Here is a 15,615-nt window from a genome sequence, read left to right on the forward strand (position 1 = left end):
TGCCCGAGAGAAGTCGAAAGCACGGGGTTGTCCTCCGGCTTCTGTGGACTGCGCCTAAGCAGAGAGCGGTTTGTGTATTTGCAGACAGATGGTAGCGCCGCGCCGGGAGGCCGGGATGCCCCTGGGGAGCGTCCGAGTTCCCGTCGGCAGACTGCCAGGCTTGGAGGGCATCTCGATTCCTGGGGCTCCTAACAATCGCACACTCCGTCCAACCCAGCGCCGGGGGGATTAAGGCCCCGGTTCCGGTTCCTATCCGGGATTCGCGATGCTCCCTTAAGCCTCGGTCTGAGGCTGGGGTAACAAGCCGACTGCGGCGAAAGATACCGGGTAGGGCAGTGACGTCATCTGCGCCCGCCCCCCCCTCCCCTTCCCCCCGCCCGCTTGCCGCCCGGCGCTGCGGTTCCTGCCCAACGACATCCGGGTCTCTCCAGCTGCTCCACCGCGCCGCATCTGTAGCTAGGGCTGAGCCGACGGGGAGGGGTGGGGCGGGGCGGGGCAGTCGGAAGCGTGGGGGAGGGTCAGCACGGCGCCGTCGAGAGCGCGCCTGCGCGGGGACGCGCTCGAGGCGGCGGCGGCGGCGCTAGGGGCGGGAGCGCGCGCGGGAGGGAGGGAGCTGTGGTCTCGGCGCCCGCCCTGCTTGCAGCTTCGGGTGCTTCGGCGGCTGCAGCTCGGGAACCGGTGGTTGGGGAGGGGGGGTGGGGGGCGCCAGGCAGGTGGGGCGCGAAAGCTATGACTCTTCGGCTCTTCCTCCTCCCGGACCCGCTCTCCGCCTCTCGCTCCAACGCCCGGATGATCTGAGCCGCGAGGGCGCCGAGAGCCGGGGGCCCGGACGCAGCCCGGCTCCTCCCCTCCTCCGCCCCCTCCCCGGCCTGACCTGGCCGGCCGCCGCCGCGGTGACCCCCCTCCCGCCCCCTCCCCGGCCGCCGTCGCTGCCGCCGCCTCGGCGGACCAGGGACTTGCCCGTCCGCGGCTGCTCCGGGTAAGCGCGACGCTCGGGCCGACGGCGGGCGGGAGGGAGGGCGGCGTGGGCCTGCGCGGCGGTGGCCAGGCCTGGGGCCTGGGGCCTGTAAACAAGCCGGGCGTCTGCCCGGGCGCTCCCGGGAGGAGACGCGACAACTCCACCCCCTGGCCCGGCCTCCTCCCCGGAGCCCGGCGGCGGGCGGCGAGGGGTTAACGCTCCGCGAGGGCGGTGGCGGGGAGGCGGGGGCGGGGTGCTTGTGGCGGCAGCCGGGGGAGGGGTCGCGACCCTTCGGCCGCAGAGGCCCGGCTTGATGTTAGTAGCGGCAACGCGGACGAGGCCCGCGGCCCGGCCTGTCCCGAGAGCAGCCGGCGGAACTTTTACCGAGCGGGGAGGGGGTGTCCGGCCCCGTCCCCCACCCCCACCCGCCTGGGCTCCAACCCTTGGAGCGAGGCCGAGAGATAGAAGCGGGGGGAGGCTTCATTCGGACCGGACTTGGCCTCGAAACACTAAATTTGGGGGAATTTGCTTCAGGTTTTTATGGAGACCGTGCTGAGAGTGAGGTTCCTTCAGAACTCAAGTCAGTGATGCCTCCAGTTCATTCATTATTTAGGCATCGGACAAATCCATTGAAGTAAATCGAACTGATTTCTCTTTTTAACCGTATAAAAGTTCCTGATGCTAGAGTTTAGTTGAGGTGTGGTTCTGCTCTGCTTGTACATGTTAAGTATTTTCTTGAAGGACAGCTGGCTGTGGAGAGCCTCTGCCAACCGCAGTTTTAGATATGTTTTGAAAATCTCATCACCTGAGGTTTGTTTTTGTTTTTTTGTTTTTGTTTTTTTTCCCCAAGTACCGCTTTGCTTAAAAATCCACAAAGGTCATACTTAAGTTGTGCAAGCCAGGAAGTCTGTTCGCCCCCCACCCCACTCCCAACTCTAAATTTTCTTCTGATTGGAGTAATAAACCGAATGCATCTTAAGAAGTGACTGGAAGAGTATGGGAGATGTAAAAACCCATGGGAGGTGGTTTTTGTTTTCCCGGAGTAGATGATTTTGACGTTACTAAAGGAAATTAGAAATTTAAAAAAAGTTTTTCCAAGGAAAAGGTTTAATCTTTTCAAGCTTGCACGTTGGGGTTTTAAACGCAACCACTTTTTAGGTGCAAAGAACTCTGAACAGAATCAGAGATTTTTAACAGTGCTCTTCTGAGCCTTAGGAGTGCCAGAACTCTCAGGAGTTCAGCAGGGAGTGCTCCCCACCTGCTCTTTAACTCGGACAATTTCACTTTAATGTTTTTATATTTTTACATATTGGGCCTTTTCCAAAGTCTGTGGTTCTGTAACTCTTTAGAGATTAGGAAACTGACTAGGGCAATAGTGACCCACCCCACTCCATGTTTTGTTAAGTGTATTTTATTTATTTTGATTTTATTGATTGATTTTGGTTTTTTTTTTTACAATTTGAAGCACAATCTTGTTTGATGTTTTAGGTCTGTTCTTATATGTAACTCACATGTATCTGTTTAAACATTCAATCATAAAGTGGTGATTACTTTTAACCTGCAAGGTACAGCTATACTACATTTTGGAAACTATAATGAACCGCACATAAGAAGTTAAGACATTTTTGATTAGATATCACTAGATATTTTTCACATCAGTGAAGTAATTATTTTATGGGAGAGGTGTATTAAGACTGGTAGACTTTGGCTAAGTACTTCAGTATATATTTGAGAAATAAGATGGTCGAATACTTGAGTCATCAGAATTTCTTTTCATGTGATGTGTGTGTTAACATATAAAAGTGGTTTATATTTTAGTTTGAAGAACAAAATTGATGTCTGTAAGTACAGTATAAACTGTTGAAAGAAACACTGCACTAGGAGACAGGAATTGTTTGGTCGTGGTTGTGTTCCAAACATCAGCAAAGCCAAAGGGGTAGATTATCAAATGTTTCTTATTCTCAACATTGTGTGTTTAATAGGCTTTGACTCAATGCCTGTTATGTGCCAGGCACTTAGATGTTTCAGCATTCTGGCACTGATTTTCTTTCAGGGTTGTGTCTTTCTTGAAAGAATTTTAAGTCAGTGATTGTTATTTAGGAAAGATATTCCTATGGGTGGCCTTTGCTGATTTTTCTGTTGGGAGTGAGAAGTCTAGAAAAGCTCTTGGGAGGAAGGCAGATGGAGATTCCACAAGAGACAAAGGATGGTTGAGCCTACAGGTTTGAACAAGCACAGGACCCTTGGTAATTTGATGTGAAGGGCATTTTAAGAACACATTGTGCAGGTTTTCCTGTCAGTTCAAGCTGGGCCTTGCTTATCTTGACTCGTTAATAAACCTTCATTTGAAAATTTGTTCTCTAATATGCAGGTTTTTTGAAAAAATTTATAGTACAGTGTATTTTCACGTGGTAAATATTGCTAAGCAGTTAGTAAAAAACCTATACAGTCTTTGAATGTGTTTACATAGCACTTAGACTTTATTAGAATGGCTAATAGCATGTGTAGCTGATTCTGGTTTAACTGCAAATGCTTATTTGTTTTGAAATTTAAAACTAAAGACTGACATATATCCATAGGGAACTTGTTATCCCTGAAATGCTCATGCCTGAGTGCTGGATTAATCTCTTAAGATGTGAGTTGGTGATCATGTAGTTACAATTAAATAACTAATTGTAAGGTGATATTTTGATGATCCCCTGAATGACACGTGGGCACCTGACTCTGAGTGGTCCTCTTGACTACTTTCCGTCCTTACCCAATCAGAGGAAGGAGGCATCCCTTTAAGAATATTTGTGCAAGTGGAGTCCTGTAAGAGTCAAATAGAAGATAAAACAAGGTGTGGCCCTGTGAAATATATGGACCTTAGGGGAAGGAAAAGGTATTGTGAAGCAACTAGGTAAAAGTTTGTGCCTTCCTGTACCTTGGTTAGTAACTTTATTCCAGAATATGTTCTGTCTTGCATCTCATATGTTGGTGACAAACTTTTAAAGATTGAATTGCTTCATTTTCTATTTCACTGTTAGCCAGGAAATTTTCTGACTTGGGATTATTAACTAGTGTTATATGAAAGTAATTTGGGTTAAACTGTACCAGAAGGAGAAGGGGATGACAGAGAATGAGATGGTTGGATGGCATCACTGACTCAATGGACATGAGTTTGAGCAAGCTCCAGGAGTTGGTGACAGAGAGGGAAGCCTGGTATGCTGCAGTCCATGGGGTTGCAAACAGTTGGACACGACTTAGCAACTGAACAGAACTGAATATCAAAATCACAAGTTTGATTACCTATATTCTTTCTTTTGTTCTTTCCAATGCCTAATTTGCTCTTATGCACAAGGAATAATTTTATATTTTATTATGAATCTCTAGAATATATTTCTTGATGATTTTGACTTTTGTATGTCCTAGCTATCTGTGTATCTTTACCTAACTTTTCTTTTGCTGAGGTAGGTAGAAGGAGCTAGAGAAAGTAATTAAGAGAGGTGAGCTTCTGTATACCTTTATCTAAAATGTGATAAGAGTTTTTAGAATTTTTGTAGAAAACTGAGGGAAAGATAATGAATATTAATGTTCACGGATTGTTGATACTGTGTTTATAATATAAATTAAGAGATGTTTTAAACATTTGTTGAGTAAATGTGATAAAGAAGGGAGTTTCAGTTTTTATATTTCTTAATATGTTTATTTGGACTCCATTTTCTTAGTTTATGTAGTATTCATATTTAGGATATGGATTGAAAGTCACTAGACTTTTTTCATGTCTGATATGATTTGAATTAAAATCCTATGAAACCAAACTACTTCTAGATACATAGGAAAGTGAATAATAAAATCTGTAATTTATTGACCATTTATTTGCGTGAGGCTTTAATTTTCACCAGAACCGTCTAAAGCATATAATGTTATCTCTGTGTTGCAGATGAAGAAATGTAGGATTAGAGAGTGTAAGTAATGTGCCAGAATCAGATCTGTAAATACAAAACTCCTGAGCAGACTTTTCCCAGTTAGATTATCCTTGTTGTTCCTAGGAATCAAAATTTGAAAAGCTGAATGTTACGCTTCTGATACACATTCCTAGAATTAAAAGAAAGCTTACAAATTTATGTCGTATAAGTCTTCCAGTGCAAGAGTCCCTTTTAAAACATTCCATAGAAATTTAAGAAGTTAATATCATTTTTTCATTCCCAAAGTTTCAAAGTCAACAGAGATAAACAGTTTTATGTGTTCAACTATCATTGTTCAGACTAAGAAATGGAATCAATATTAATTGTCAAATAGTTGATCACCTGTAATGAAGGACTTGGGGAAATGTTTCTGAGTGCATACAGTCAGTGGAGCTATATTGAAGGCTCTAGAGAACATGGTGGAACTTACTACTGGGGTGATCTTCAGCAAGCTACTTGATTTTTCTAAGCCTCGGTTTTCTTCATCTGTCAAAGTCAAACGGAAAAACCTTTTTCATTAGGTAATCTTTGTTTCACTGCGCTGAGTCTTCACTGTTGTCCGCTGGCATTCTGTAGTTGTGGTGAGCAGGGGCTACTCTCATTTCTGTGCTCCAGCTTCTCTTTGTGGTGGCTTCGGTGTTGCTGAGCATGGGCTTTAGGCACATGGGCTTCAGTAATTGCAGTACATGGTGACTCAGTAGTTGTGGTGCACGACTTAGTAGTGTGTCTGCAGCATGTGTGATCTTCCCAGACCAGGAACTGAATCCATGTCGCCTGCATTGTCAGGAAGATTCTTAACCACTGGACTACCAGGGAAGCTCTGTCATTAGGTAATCTCGAAGATTAAATGAGATGATCATGTAAAGCACATGACATGTTTTCTACTGTGAAGAAATAAATGGTAGCTGCTATTATTGAGTATATGAAATCTAGAGATTCTTAGGGGAATAGAAACTTAGTATGAGAGGGTATATGTATGAGGGAGTGGGAGTATGAGAGGGTGGTCTTTGAGTATAGCTTTAGCAGTGAGCCTGAAAGACCAACTAGGAGACTGAGTGGAGACTTTAGAAGAGGTTGTAAATGTTGTGGGCATATAGACTTTGTATATGAGTACACTAAAAATTAAGAAGTAATAGAAAAGAAAGTTGCGTATGAGTAGATTTATTTGACTCTATGAAGCTGGAGATAAATTAGGTTAATAATTAGGTGGGAGTTGATGGTTAAGTAGAGAATAAAGAGAAAGTAATAAAGCAAAGGTGAATGTTCAGACAAGAATGATCAGTAAATGACGGAGGACATGGGTTGGAGTTTTAAAAAGGAAACAGTTCATGATTAGAAATGGGCAAGAGGATTATTACTACAGAAAAGATGCAAAAGAGAGTAAGAGACATAAATTATTCTAAGTAACTCAGTTCTTCTTATGAAACAAAAAAAATAGTCTTCAAAAAAGGCATTTAGGCTTTGTATGTGGGTCCTGGGTTATTTAAGATTGAAAAATTGTATTGGAACAGTTCAGGTCTTATTAATTCATACCCAAACCATGTTTAATACTTCAAAACTTGTCTTTCCTATTAACATCTTGTACTGCATCTCTCTCCTCCATTCATTAAAGCATCACGAAATTCTTCCTAAAATACTGTTTTCATCACATTATTTCTCTGCTCAATATATTTAGTAACTTCCTTTTGCCTCTAGAATTAAGTTTAGAATTCTTGGTTTGGCTTTGACACTTTCCATAGTTGGACTCAGGACTGATCTATTTCAACCACACTGGTACCCTTGCCATCTCTGGACCACACCCTGTACTTTCTCCCTCTCAGTGGATCTTTGCTCATGCTAATTAATAGTTCAGAATTCTTACCCTCCTTCACCAGCTTTTGTTTTCTTCTTTATCAAAGCTCATTTCTAGTATTTTCTCCCCCACAAAACCTTTCCTGATCATCAGAATGTTTCATTTCTCCTCTCTTTGTACTTCCATAGTATCATCTATTATTTGTACAGCTTTAATCATATACTTTTCTGTGAAGTATTTGTGTTCTAATTATAATTGTGTGCTCAATTTACTTATAAAATTCAGAAGGGAAAAATACAATATCTTTACTGTATCCAAAGCCTGGCACAGGGCCTGTGGATAGTGGACATTCAGGTATTTTTTATTAGGCAAAATCTACCTGGAGGTAGGTGTGATTGCTGTAGCAGAAGTAGAAGAAGTTAAAGGCTTTCTGGTGGCAGGTATTTCTGACTCTCTTCTCACTCTCTTTTTAAATATTATTTTGGTTGAGCTTATATATATATATTTTTTCCTGCCACATTACTTGGCTTGCAGGATCTTAGTTCCCCAGCCAGGGATTAAACCTGGGCCCTGGCAGTAAAAAAGACGAGTCCTAACCACTGGACCACCAGGGAATTCCCGAAACCTACAATTTTAACTGCATGAAGATTGTGCAAATCTGAACGGTGTCAGAGTTGTTATGTTAGTGTAGAAAATTATGTTGATTCTGAATCTAAGGATTTCATCTTACCTTCCTGTGTTTTGGCTTTGAGGTTTAAATAGGACTCATAGCCATCCCATTCATCCCTTTCCAGAGTTATATTTGCAATTATTGTAATCAGGCATTCTTTTAAACAGAAAGGAATTGTGGAATCACAGCAACTAGACAATGTTATCAGTTTAAAAAGGGAGATAGGAACTTTCCTGGTGGTCCAGTAGTTAAGAATCCTCCTACCAGTGCAGGAGACATGGGTTCAGGAAGATCCCACATGCTGCCGGGCAACTAAGCCCATGTGCCACGGTTACTGAGCCCAAGCTGTAGAGCCCATGGGCGGCAGCTACTGAGTTCACATGCTGCAGCTACCGAGCCTGATGCCCAGAGCTCACGCTTCGTGACTAGAGAAGCCCCTGAAGTGAATGAGGCCTGCACAGTGCAAACAGTAACTAGAAAAAGCCCGAAGCAATGAAGACCCAGTGCAGCAAAAAAATTTTTTAATTAAATAAAATATTTTTTAAATAAGTAAAAATGGAAATAACTATCAACTTTTAATTTGACTTTTAAACAAATGGCTAATATATGAATAGTCTGTATTCATATAAATCTCTAAGCTAAACTTAAGCTTTATCAAATTGTTAACTGTTTCTAGAATTTAGAAAATAGTACAGTTTTCTTTATTGATTTTTTTTGAGTGGATAATTGTATATAAGGAGTCTGTGATTGCTTAGATCCATTTATTGGAGCATGATATTAATGAGACCAGAATCACGAATTTGATTCTTTGTGTGCCCCTTAACTTTTTCTGGCCTTGGCATTAGCTTGTAATAATGAGAGCTAATGTTACTGACCACTTATATGCCAGTTATTATCATAGACATTTTGAAGTACTAGCTCATTAAATCTTTTATAACTGTCTATATGAGATAGATATTGTACTATTACTACTTGTATCAACAGGTGAGGAAGTTAAGACAAAGGTTCATTTTCACGGCTAATAACAGAAGCCAAATACATGTCCTTGGACTTTTCAAGTAATTATATATGTGTGTCACTGCAGTTTCATTGCTTCCTGGTGAAAATAACTTTAGACAATTGTGAATTCACAAGAGTGAATCTTGTGATTGAGTTACAATCTGAGGTGTAAGTATAAACTAGAGTTGAAAACGACAGTATCACGTCATGTCAGCTCCCTTTAGAACTTTTCATCAAAAACAACCATTTAATTTTTTATATAAAAAGCACTTGTAAGTTAAAGCTATAATACAACTAGTACTACAAGTCATACATAATTTTGTCTTATGGCTTATTTAATTCATGTTCACTTCTGTGACACCCACTGACATAAATGATTTCATCAGCCCTTTATTCAAATTAAATTCTTAGTTTAAGAAGATAGACTTAAACACAAGGGCTCATAATAGAGATTATACTATAAATAGAACATTTTGTAATAAGGTTTATTAAAGGTAAATTCCTTGAAAACAGGGGCCAGGTTTCATTTGTTTTAAATATGCGCTCAATATATGATTATTTATTCTTTGTAGTCTCCCTGCTCATTTTCTGATGAGCATGTGCGTGTGTGCTCAGTCGCTGCAGTCGTGTCTTTGCGACCCTGTGAACTATAGCCCGCCAGGCTGCTCTGTCCATGGGATTCTCCAGGCAAGAATACTAGAGTAGGTTGCCATGCCTACCCACAGGACAAAGAAAATTGAATATGAGCCAGAAATATAGCAGACTATGAGACAGTATAGGTCACAGATAATCCAGTTTAAATTTAGGCTGGTGCTTTGTGTCCATCTGTGATAATACTCTTGTCAGGCAGGGATGTAGATAAATAGGTTTTTTGTGTGTTTTGTTTTGAGTCATGCTGTATGTGGCTTAATTATTTAATTTTAAAATATGCTATATAGGAACTGTTGTACTCCCTCAGAGAATAAGACCATAGTTCATTACCAACTTTGAATGTCTTGGCTTTTTAGCATTGCTCCTTGTCTTTCATTATGAGTGGTAGAAAATTGTGTCATATTTGGCATGTCTATTTGAGATGCAGGTTTCCCAGGTTGCTCAGTAGTGAAGAATCCGCCTGCCAAGCAGGAGATGTGGGTTCAATCCCTGGGTCAGGAAGATCCCCTAGAGAAGGAAATGGCAACCCACTCCAATATTCTTGCCAGGGAAGTTGCAGGGATAGAGGAGCCTGGCAGGTTACAGTCCATGGGGTCACAAAAGAGTCAGACATGACTTAGCGACTCAATAACAACAGCAGCTATTTGAGATGCAGCTTGCTTATTTTGTTAACAAAATTTAGTAATGAAAATATTAACAATGAGGCTAAGCATGGAGTGGCAACGTATATATGTTTTTGTGTGTTTTGTTTTACAAACAGAATTGCAAAACTTAACCAGACTGTTGGAAAACATTTTTGCAGTATTCTGTCATGCTTCAGAATATAAATAGATAGTAAACAGAATTTTCACTTTTCATAAAGCTACTGCTTTGCTACTGCTTTTTACTTTTCTACTTCTTTTCATAAAGCAGTAGAGTATTATCTTTGCCAGGAGTCTTTAAGGCTGTTTTGGACATCAAGGGGCAGATCTTAGAAGTGGCAGCTTTTGTTTTGTGGTCAACCCATAATTTAATTCTGTTACTCCATATCTGTCATCTTCATTTTCTCTGTCTGTATAAATACTTCCTGATACTGTTAGCAAGTACTTTAACAGCCAGTCAGCCATCTAGAGTGATCTTGTACTGGTGTACTACAGTCAGTAGAATAAGGATCTCTTTAAATGCAAATGGGATTGTTCCTTTTATACTGTAAAACTCCCAGACTAAGTTCAAGATATTTTTGTCTGAAATCACACTTGGCTCCCAGAAATTAATCCTTTGAGTTTAAATTTCCTTATACTTTGCTTCTCACATAGAAAAGTCTTTTTTAAAAATGTACCCATATACGAATGTTGAATGAGCAAATGAATAACCCAGGGAAAGAGAATGTATAGACTATAGCTTCTAGTCAAAACTACATCTTTTCTCTTATCTCCTTTAGCATATCTCATGTGGCATTTTAGTAATGAATGTGTATCTAATGATGTTGAGAAGCCTTTAAAAGTCATTAGTGAACAGTAATCTGAAAATCAAGTTTTTGACTGGTAAATTAGAACTATGCATTCTGTAGAATAACAACGGAAATGGTAGGATACAATTTGTTTATAGGTCAACTTCTATGAGAATACCTTTTCCTTGGCAGAAAACAGTTTCTAGTGCTGTTGACAAGGGAGAAGTCATGATAATGATGTCATATATTAATCAGATGTCACTATGTAATGCTAAATATTGATACCTAGGAACAAAAGAGACATGTTTCCTTCGAAAAAGTAATGAACTGGCTGAGGAAGTCAGCTATTGTTTTCTGGGCCAGTGTGTGAATCTTCAAACATGCAAGGATTAAAAAACAGCAAACTGGGAATTGAATCCACTTCTGAATATATAGACAAGTTACCCAAAACTGAGAAATTTAAAATGGTTAACAGATGAGGCAAATTGAGATTGTGAATACCAGAACAGTCTTAGGAAACTTTAAAAACTAAATAGCTCTATGCCATCTAAATCATTTAATATTTTTCTTATACTATAATGTTTAGTAGAAATAGCTCAGTATCTAATTTTATAGTCACTAAATCCTCTAAGTCACTGATTATTAAGCTTAGGTATTCTTCAGGCAATTGTGTACTTCTAAAGTTTACTTTAAAAAATTGTATAGTAATTTCTACATAGCTTTGTAGAAGTTTAAGAAGAGTATCTTATGGAGAGTGTGATTCACATCATAGCATGTCTAGAAGATGGTGATAAATTAAAAAATCATGAAACATGAAGGAAACATTAAAAGTTGCAAGCTCTGTCTCACACTTTGTGAAATTGAAACTGCTGCTAATATCTGTGTAAACTGACTGTAGTTTGGGTACTAAATGACTTGTGTTATGAGCTTTATGGAAATACTATTTAGCATAAGAGCTTTATCTGACTAGTTTTCATTGGTTTGATTAGTCAACTTTGATTTGCTTTGTGAAATTTAATTTTTAAGATTTTAATTTGGACTTTTAAATTAGGGTATATTTAACTCAATTAACAATATTTTGTATTAGAATTCATTTGGGTGAAATTTAGTTTGTTGACAGAGGTTAAGTAATTATTTAGTTGAAAGAGTGAAGTAAATATTGAAGCTGTAAGATGAAGAGATACTGAACAGCTGAGAAACTTTCAGATAACTTTTTTAATCTAAAAAAAATTTAATATAGTCTTTTTCATGTTGCTACAAATAATGTCATCTTTTTAAACCTTTTTATACAAAATAAAATATACAGAAAGCCATATAAAATCATAGTAATTCTTTAAAATTTTTTTTATAATTATATTTTTTCTTTAATTTTTTTAAAATTTATTTATTTTAATTGGAGGCTAATTACTTTACAATAGTATAGTTGCTTTACAATGCTATGTTTAGCTTCTGCTGTACAGCAAAGTGAAGCAGCTATATATATGCATATATCCCCTCTTTTTTGGATTTCCTTTCCATTTAGGTCACCACAGAGTACTGTGCTATACAGTAGGTTCTCATTAGTTATCTGTCTTATACATAGTAGTGAGTGTATGTCAGGCCCAATCTCCCACCCGCCTATGTCTTTATCCATTCCTCTGTTGAGAGACTTTTAGGTCGCTTCTATGTCCTGGCTGTTGTAAATAGTGCTGCAGTGAACATCGGTGTGCACGTAACTTTCTGAATTATGGTTTTCTTTAGGTATATGCCTAGGAGTGGGATTGCAAGGTCATATGGTAGTTCTGTTTTTAGTTTTTAGAGAAACCTCCATACTGTTCTCCATAGTGGTTGTACCAATTTACATTCCTACCAGCTGTGTAGGAGTTTCCCTTCTCTCCACACCCTCTCCAGTGTGTGTTTGTAGACTTTTTAATGATGGCCATTCTGACCAATGTGAAGTGGTACCTCATTTGTTGTTTTGATTTGTTTTGCTCTGATACTTAGTGAAGAGGAGAAGGAGAAGGGGGCATCAGAGGATGAGATGACTGGATGGCATCACTGATGAAAATGGGCATGAACTTGGGAAGACTTCAGGAGATGGTGAGGGACAGGGAGGCCTGATGCGCTGCCGTCCTTGGGGTCACAAAGAATTGGACATGACGCGGCAACTAAACAACAACAATAGTTAGTGATGTTGAGCATCTTTTCATGTGTTTGTTGGCCATCTGTATGTCATCTTTGGAGAAATGTCTATATAGATCTTCCACCCAGTTTTTTGGACTGAGTTTGTTTTTTTGATATTGAGCTACATGAGCTGTTTGTATATTTTGGAGATTAATCTTTTGTCCGTTGCTTCATTTGCAAATATTTTCTCCCATTCTGAGGGTTGTCTTTTCATCTTGCTTATGATCCTTTTTGCTGTGCAAAAGCATTTGTTTAATTAGGTCCCATTTGTTTATTTTTGTATTTTCATTACTCTAGGAGGTGAGTCCAAAAAGATCTTGCTTTGATTTATGTCAAAGTGTTCTATGTTTTCCTCTAAGAGTTTTATAGTTTATAGCCTTACATTTGGTCTTTCATTCATTTTGAATTTATTTTTGTGTATGGTGATAAGGGGGAGAAGGCAATGGCACCCCACTCCAGTACTCTTGCCTGGAAAATCCCATGGATGGAGGAGCCTAGTAGGCTGCAGTCCATGGGGTCGCTAAGAGTTGGACACGACTGAGCGACTTCACTTTCCCTTTTCACTTTCATGCATTGGAGAAGGAAATGGCAACCCACTCCAGTGTTCTTGCCTGGAGAATCCCAGGGACGGGGGATCCTGGTGAGCTGCCGTCCATTGGGTCGCACAGAGTTGGACACGACTGAAGTGACTTAGCAGCAGCAGCACTGAATCTGTAGTTTGCTTTGGGTAGTATAGTCATTTTCACAGCATTGAGTCTTTTAGTCCAAGAACATGGTATATTTCTTCATCTGTTTGTGTTTTTTATTTCATTCATCAGTATCTTATAGTTTTCTAGGACTTTTGCCTCCTTATGTAGGTTTATTCCTTGGTATTTTATTCTTTTTGTTATAGTGATAAATGGGATTGTTTCCTTAATTTTCCTTTTTTAAAATCTTTTTTTTTTAATTTATTTATTCTGTTTTTGGTTGAGCTGGGTCTTTGTTGCTGCTCACAGGCTTTCTCTAGTTGCAGTGTGCGGGTTTCTCATTGTGAAGGCTTCTTTTGTTGTGGGACATGGGCTCTAGGCACACGGGCTTCAGTAGTTGCTGCACACAGGCTCAGTAGTTATGGTTTGCAGTTCAGGAGTTGCGACTCACGGGTTCTAGAGTGCAAGCTCAGTACTTGTGGCACACAGGCTTACTTGATCCACGTCATGTGGAATCTTCCTGGACCAGGGTCGAACGCATGTCCTCTGTTTGGCAGGCAGATTCTTACCCAGTATACCACCAGGGAAGTCACGAGATTTCTCTTCCTAATCTTTCATTGTTATTATATATAGGAATGCAAAAGATTTCTGTGGGTAAATTTTGTGTGCTACAGCTTGACCAAATTCACTAATGAGCTCGCTCTAGTGGTTTTCTGGTGGCATCTTTAGGATTTTCTGTGTATTGTATCATATCATGTGCAAACAGTGACAGTTTTACTACTACTTTTGCGATTTGGATTCCTTTCATTTCTTTTCTCTGATTGCCATGGCTAGGACTTCCAAAACTATGTTGAATAATAATGGCGAGAGTGGATATCCTTGTGTTGTTCCTGATCTTAGAGGAAATGCTTTCAGTTTTTCACAATTTAGAATGGTGTTTATTGTGGGTTTGTCATATATGGCCTTTATTATGTTGAAGTATGTCCCCTCTATGCCTACTTTCTGGAGAGTTTTTATCATAAATGGGTGTTGAATTTTGTCAAAAGTTTTCTTCTGCATCTCTTGATCATATGGTAAAAAATCATAGTAGTCTTTTTAAATGGCTTTATTAAGATGTAACTAAAATAACATAAAACTCACCCATATGAAGTTTACCACTCTGTAGTTTTCAGTGTATTAACAGAATCGTGCAGCCATTACCACAGTTTAATTTTAGAACATTTTCATCACACCCAAAAGAAACCTTGGTTTTCGTTAAGAGTCACTCCCCATCCTCTTCTCCCCCAGCCCTTATCAATCACTCATCCCCTTTCTGTCCCTGTAGGTTTGGATATTTCATACAAATGGGATCCAGATAACTTTTTGATCAGTGATTTCTAGCCTTGATAAACATCTTGTATATCTCATGAGATAGCCAGCTAGAAATAATTTAACCTCCTTTTATAGCTTAAATAATGACTGTTTCCTCCTTCTATGACCAGGACAAATTATTCAATAATTGTAAACACTATCCAAATGTAAACCAAAAATCAGACTCTTCACTAGTAACTTCAGGGAATACATGGTCCTCACCTCCAGAAGTGCTTTTCACTGTGGGTTGCTCAGTAGCCCCTTAGCTTCCCTAATATGTTGATCTGATAGCCATTTCTCTCTTACCTCATGAACTCAGACTTGCATGAATTCATTGAAATATTTTCCTTTGCAGCTGGCTTGCCTGTACCCTGCCTTCTTACTCTGTCATAAACATAAGAATGAGGAAGAATTAAAAGCAAGAAAGGGAAAACAGATAGATTCTCAGGCTTGGGAGGGACAAAGAGCAAGAATAGAAATGGTATAAAATTTTCAAGGAGATTGAATTTGTGGGCAGAAGAATAAAAAAATTGGAGGTTGCTTAGAAGAGAGTAAGATCTAGAGGGAAGAAACAGAAGGTAAAAATGTTATATTAAAAGATAAGAAAAGTGAAAAGTATAGGAAATTCTCAGTTCTAAATTTTGAATTTTAGTCATATGTCTGTGAAACACAAATGATGAATCCATTTTTTGATGAAGTATAATGCCCTTATTTTCTTTCCACAACTTCATAGAAATGTTGAACTTGAACCATAGTCATAGGTTTCTTTTGGGTTGTTCGAAGATCCTCAAGTTTGAACCTGTGCAGACTGGGAAATTCCTATCACCTTGGAATTATTCTTTAGAGAAATCCCACAGAGAATAAAAATCTCACTGTGCCCCTGGGCTTTCTGGATTGAAGAAGCAGCATTCTATTGTGAGTGCTCCCCTATTGGGCTGCTTCTGAGTTTTAGAATTAGCTAGAGAATGGC

The 15,615-nt window shown here is 39.8% G+C and overlaps 2 protein-coding genes across 2 annotated transcripts in view; one reads left to right on the top strand and one right to left on the bottom strand.

Moving 5' to 3' along the window:
* Nucleotides 1-518: 518 nt before the first annotated feature.
* Nucleotides 519-10,339, bottom strand: LOC129622120 (translation initiation factor IF-2-like). Its single transcript, XM_055539015.1, has 5 exons — nucleotides 10,336-10,339; nucleotides 7,428-7,523; nucleotides 5,248-5,391; nucleotides 875-1,311; nucleotides 519-794 (listed from the first exon to the last, which is right to left on the bottom strand). The coding sequence occupies exons 1-5, from the start codon at nucleotides 10,337-10,339 to the stop codon at nucleotides 519-521; spliced, it is 957 nt and encodes a 318-aa protein (XP_055394990.1).
* Nucleotides 620-15,615, top strand: part of PPM1A (protein phosphatase, Mg2+/Mn2+ dependent 1A) — a 40,682-nt gene continuing 25,686 nt past the window's right edge. The window contains exon 1 of the mRNA XM_055538243.1: nucleotides 620-979. The gene's annotated coding sequence lies outside the window, so the exon portion shown is untranslated. The remainder of the gene's footprint in view (nucleotides 980-15,615) is intronic.

The sequence above is a fragment of the Bubalus kerabau genome, chromosome 10, assembly GCF_029407905.1.
Source record: "Bubalus kerabau isolate K-KA32 ecotype Philippines breed swamp buffalo chromosome 10, PCC_UOA_SB_1v2, whole genome shotgun sequence".
NCBI lineage: Eukaryota > Metazoa > Chordata > Mammalia > Artiodactyla > Bovidae > Bubalus > Bubalus kerabau.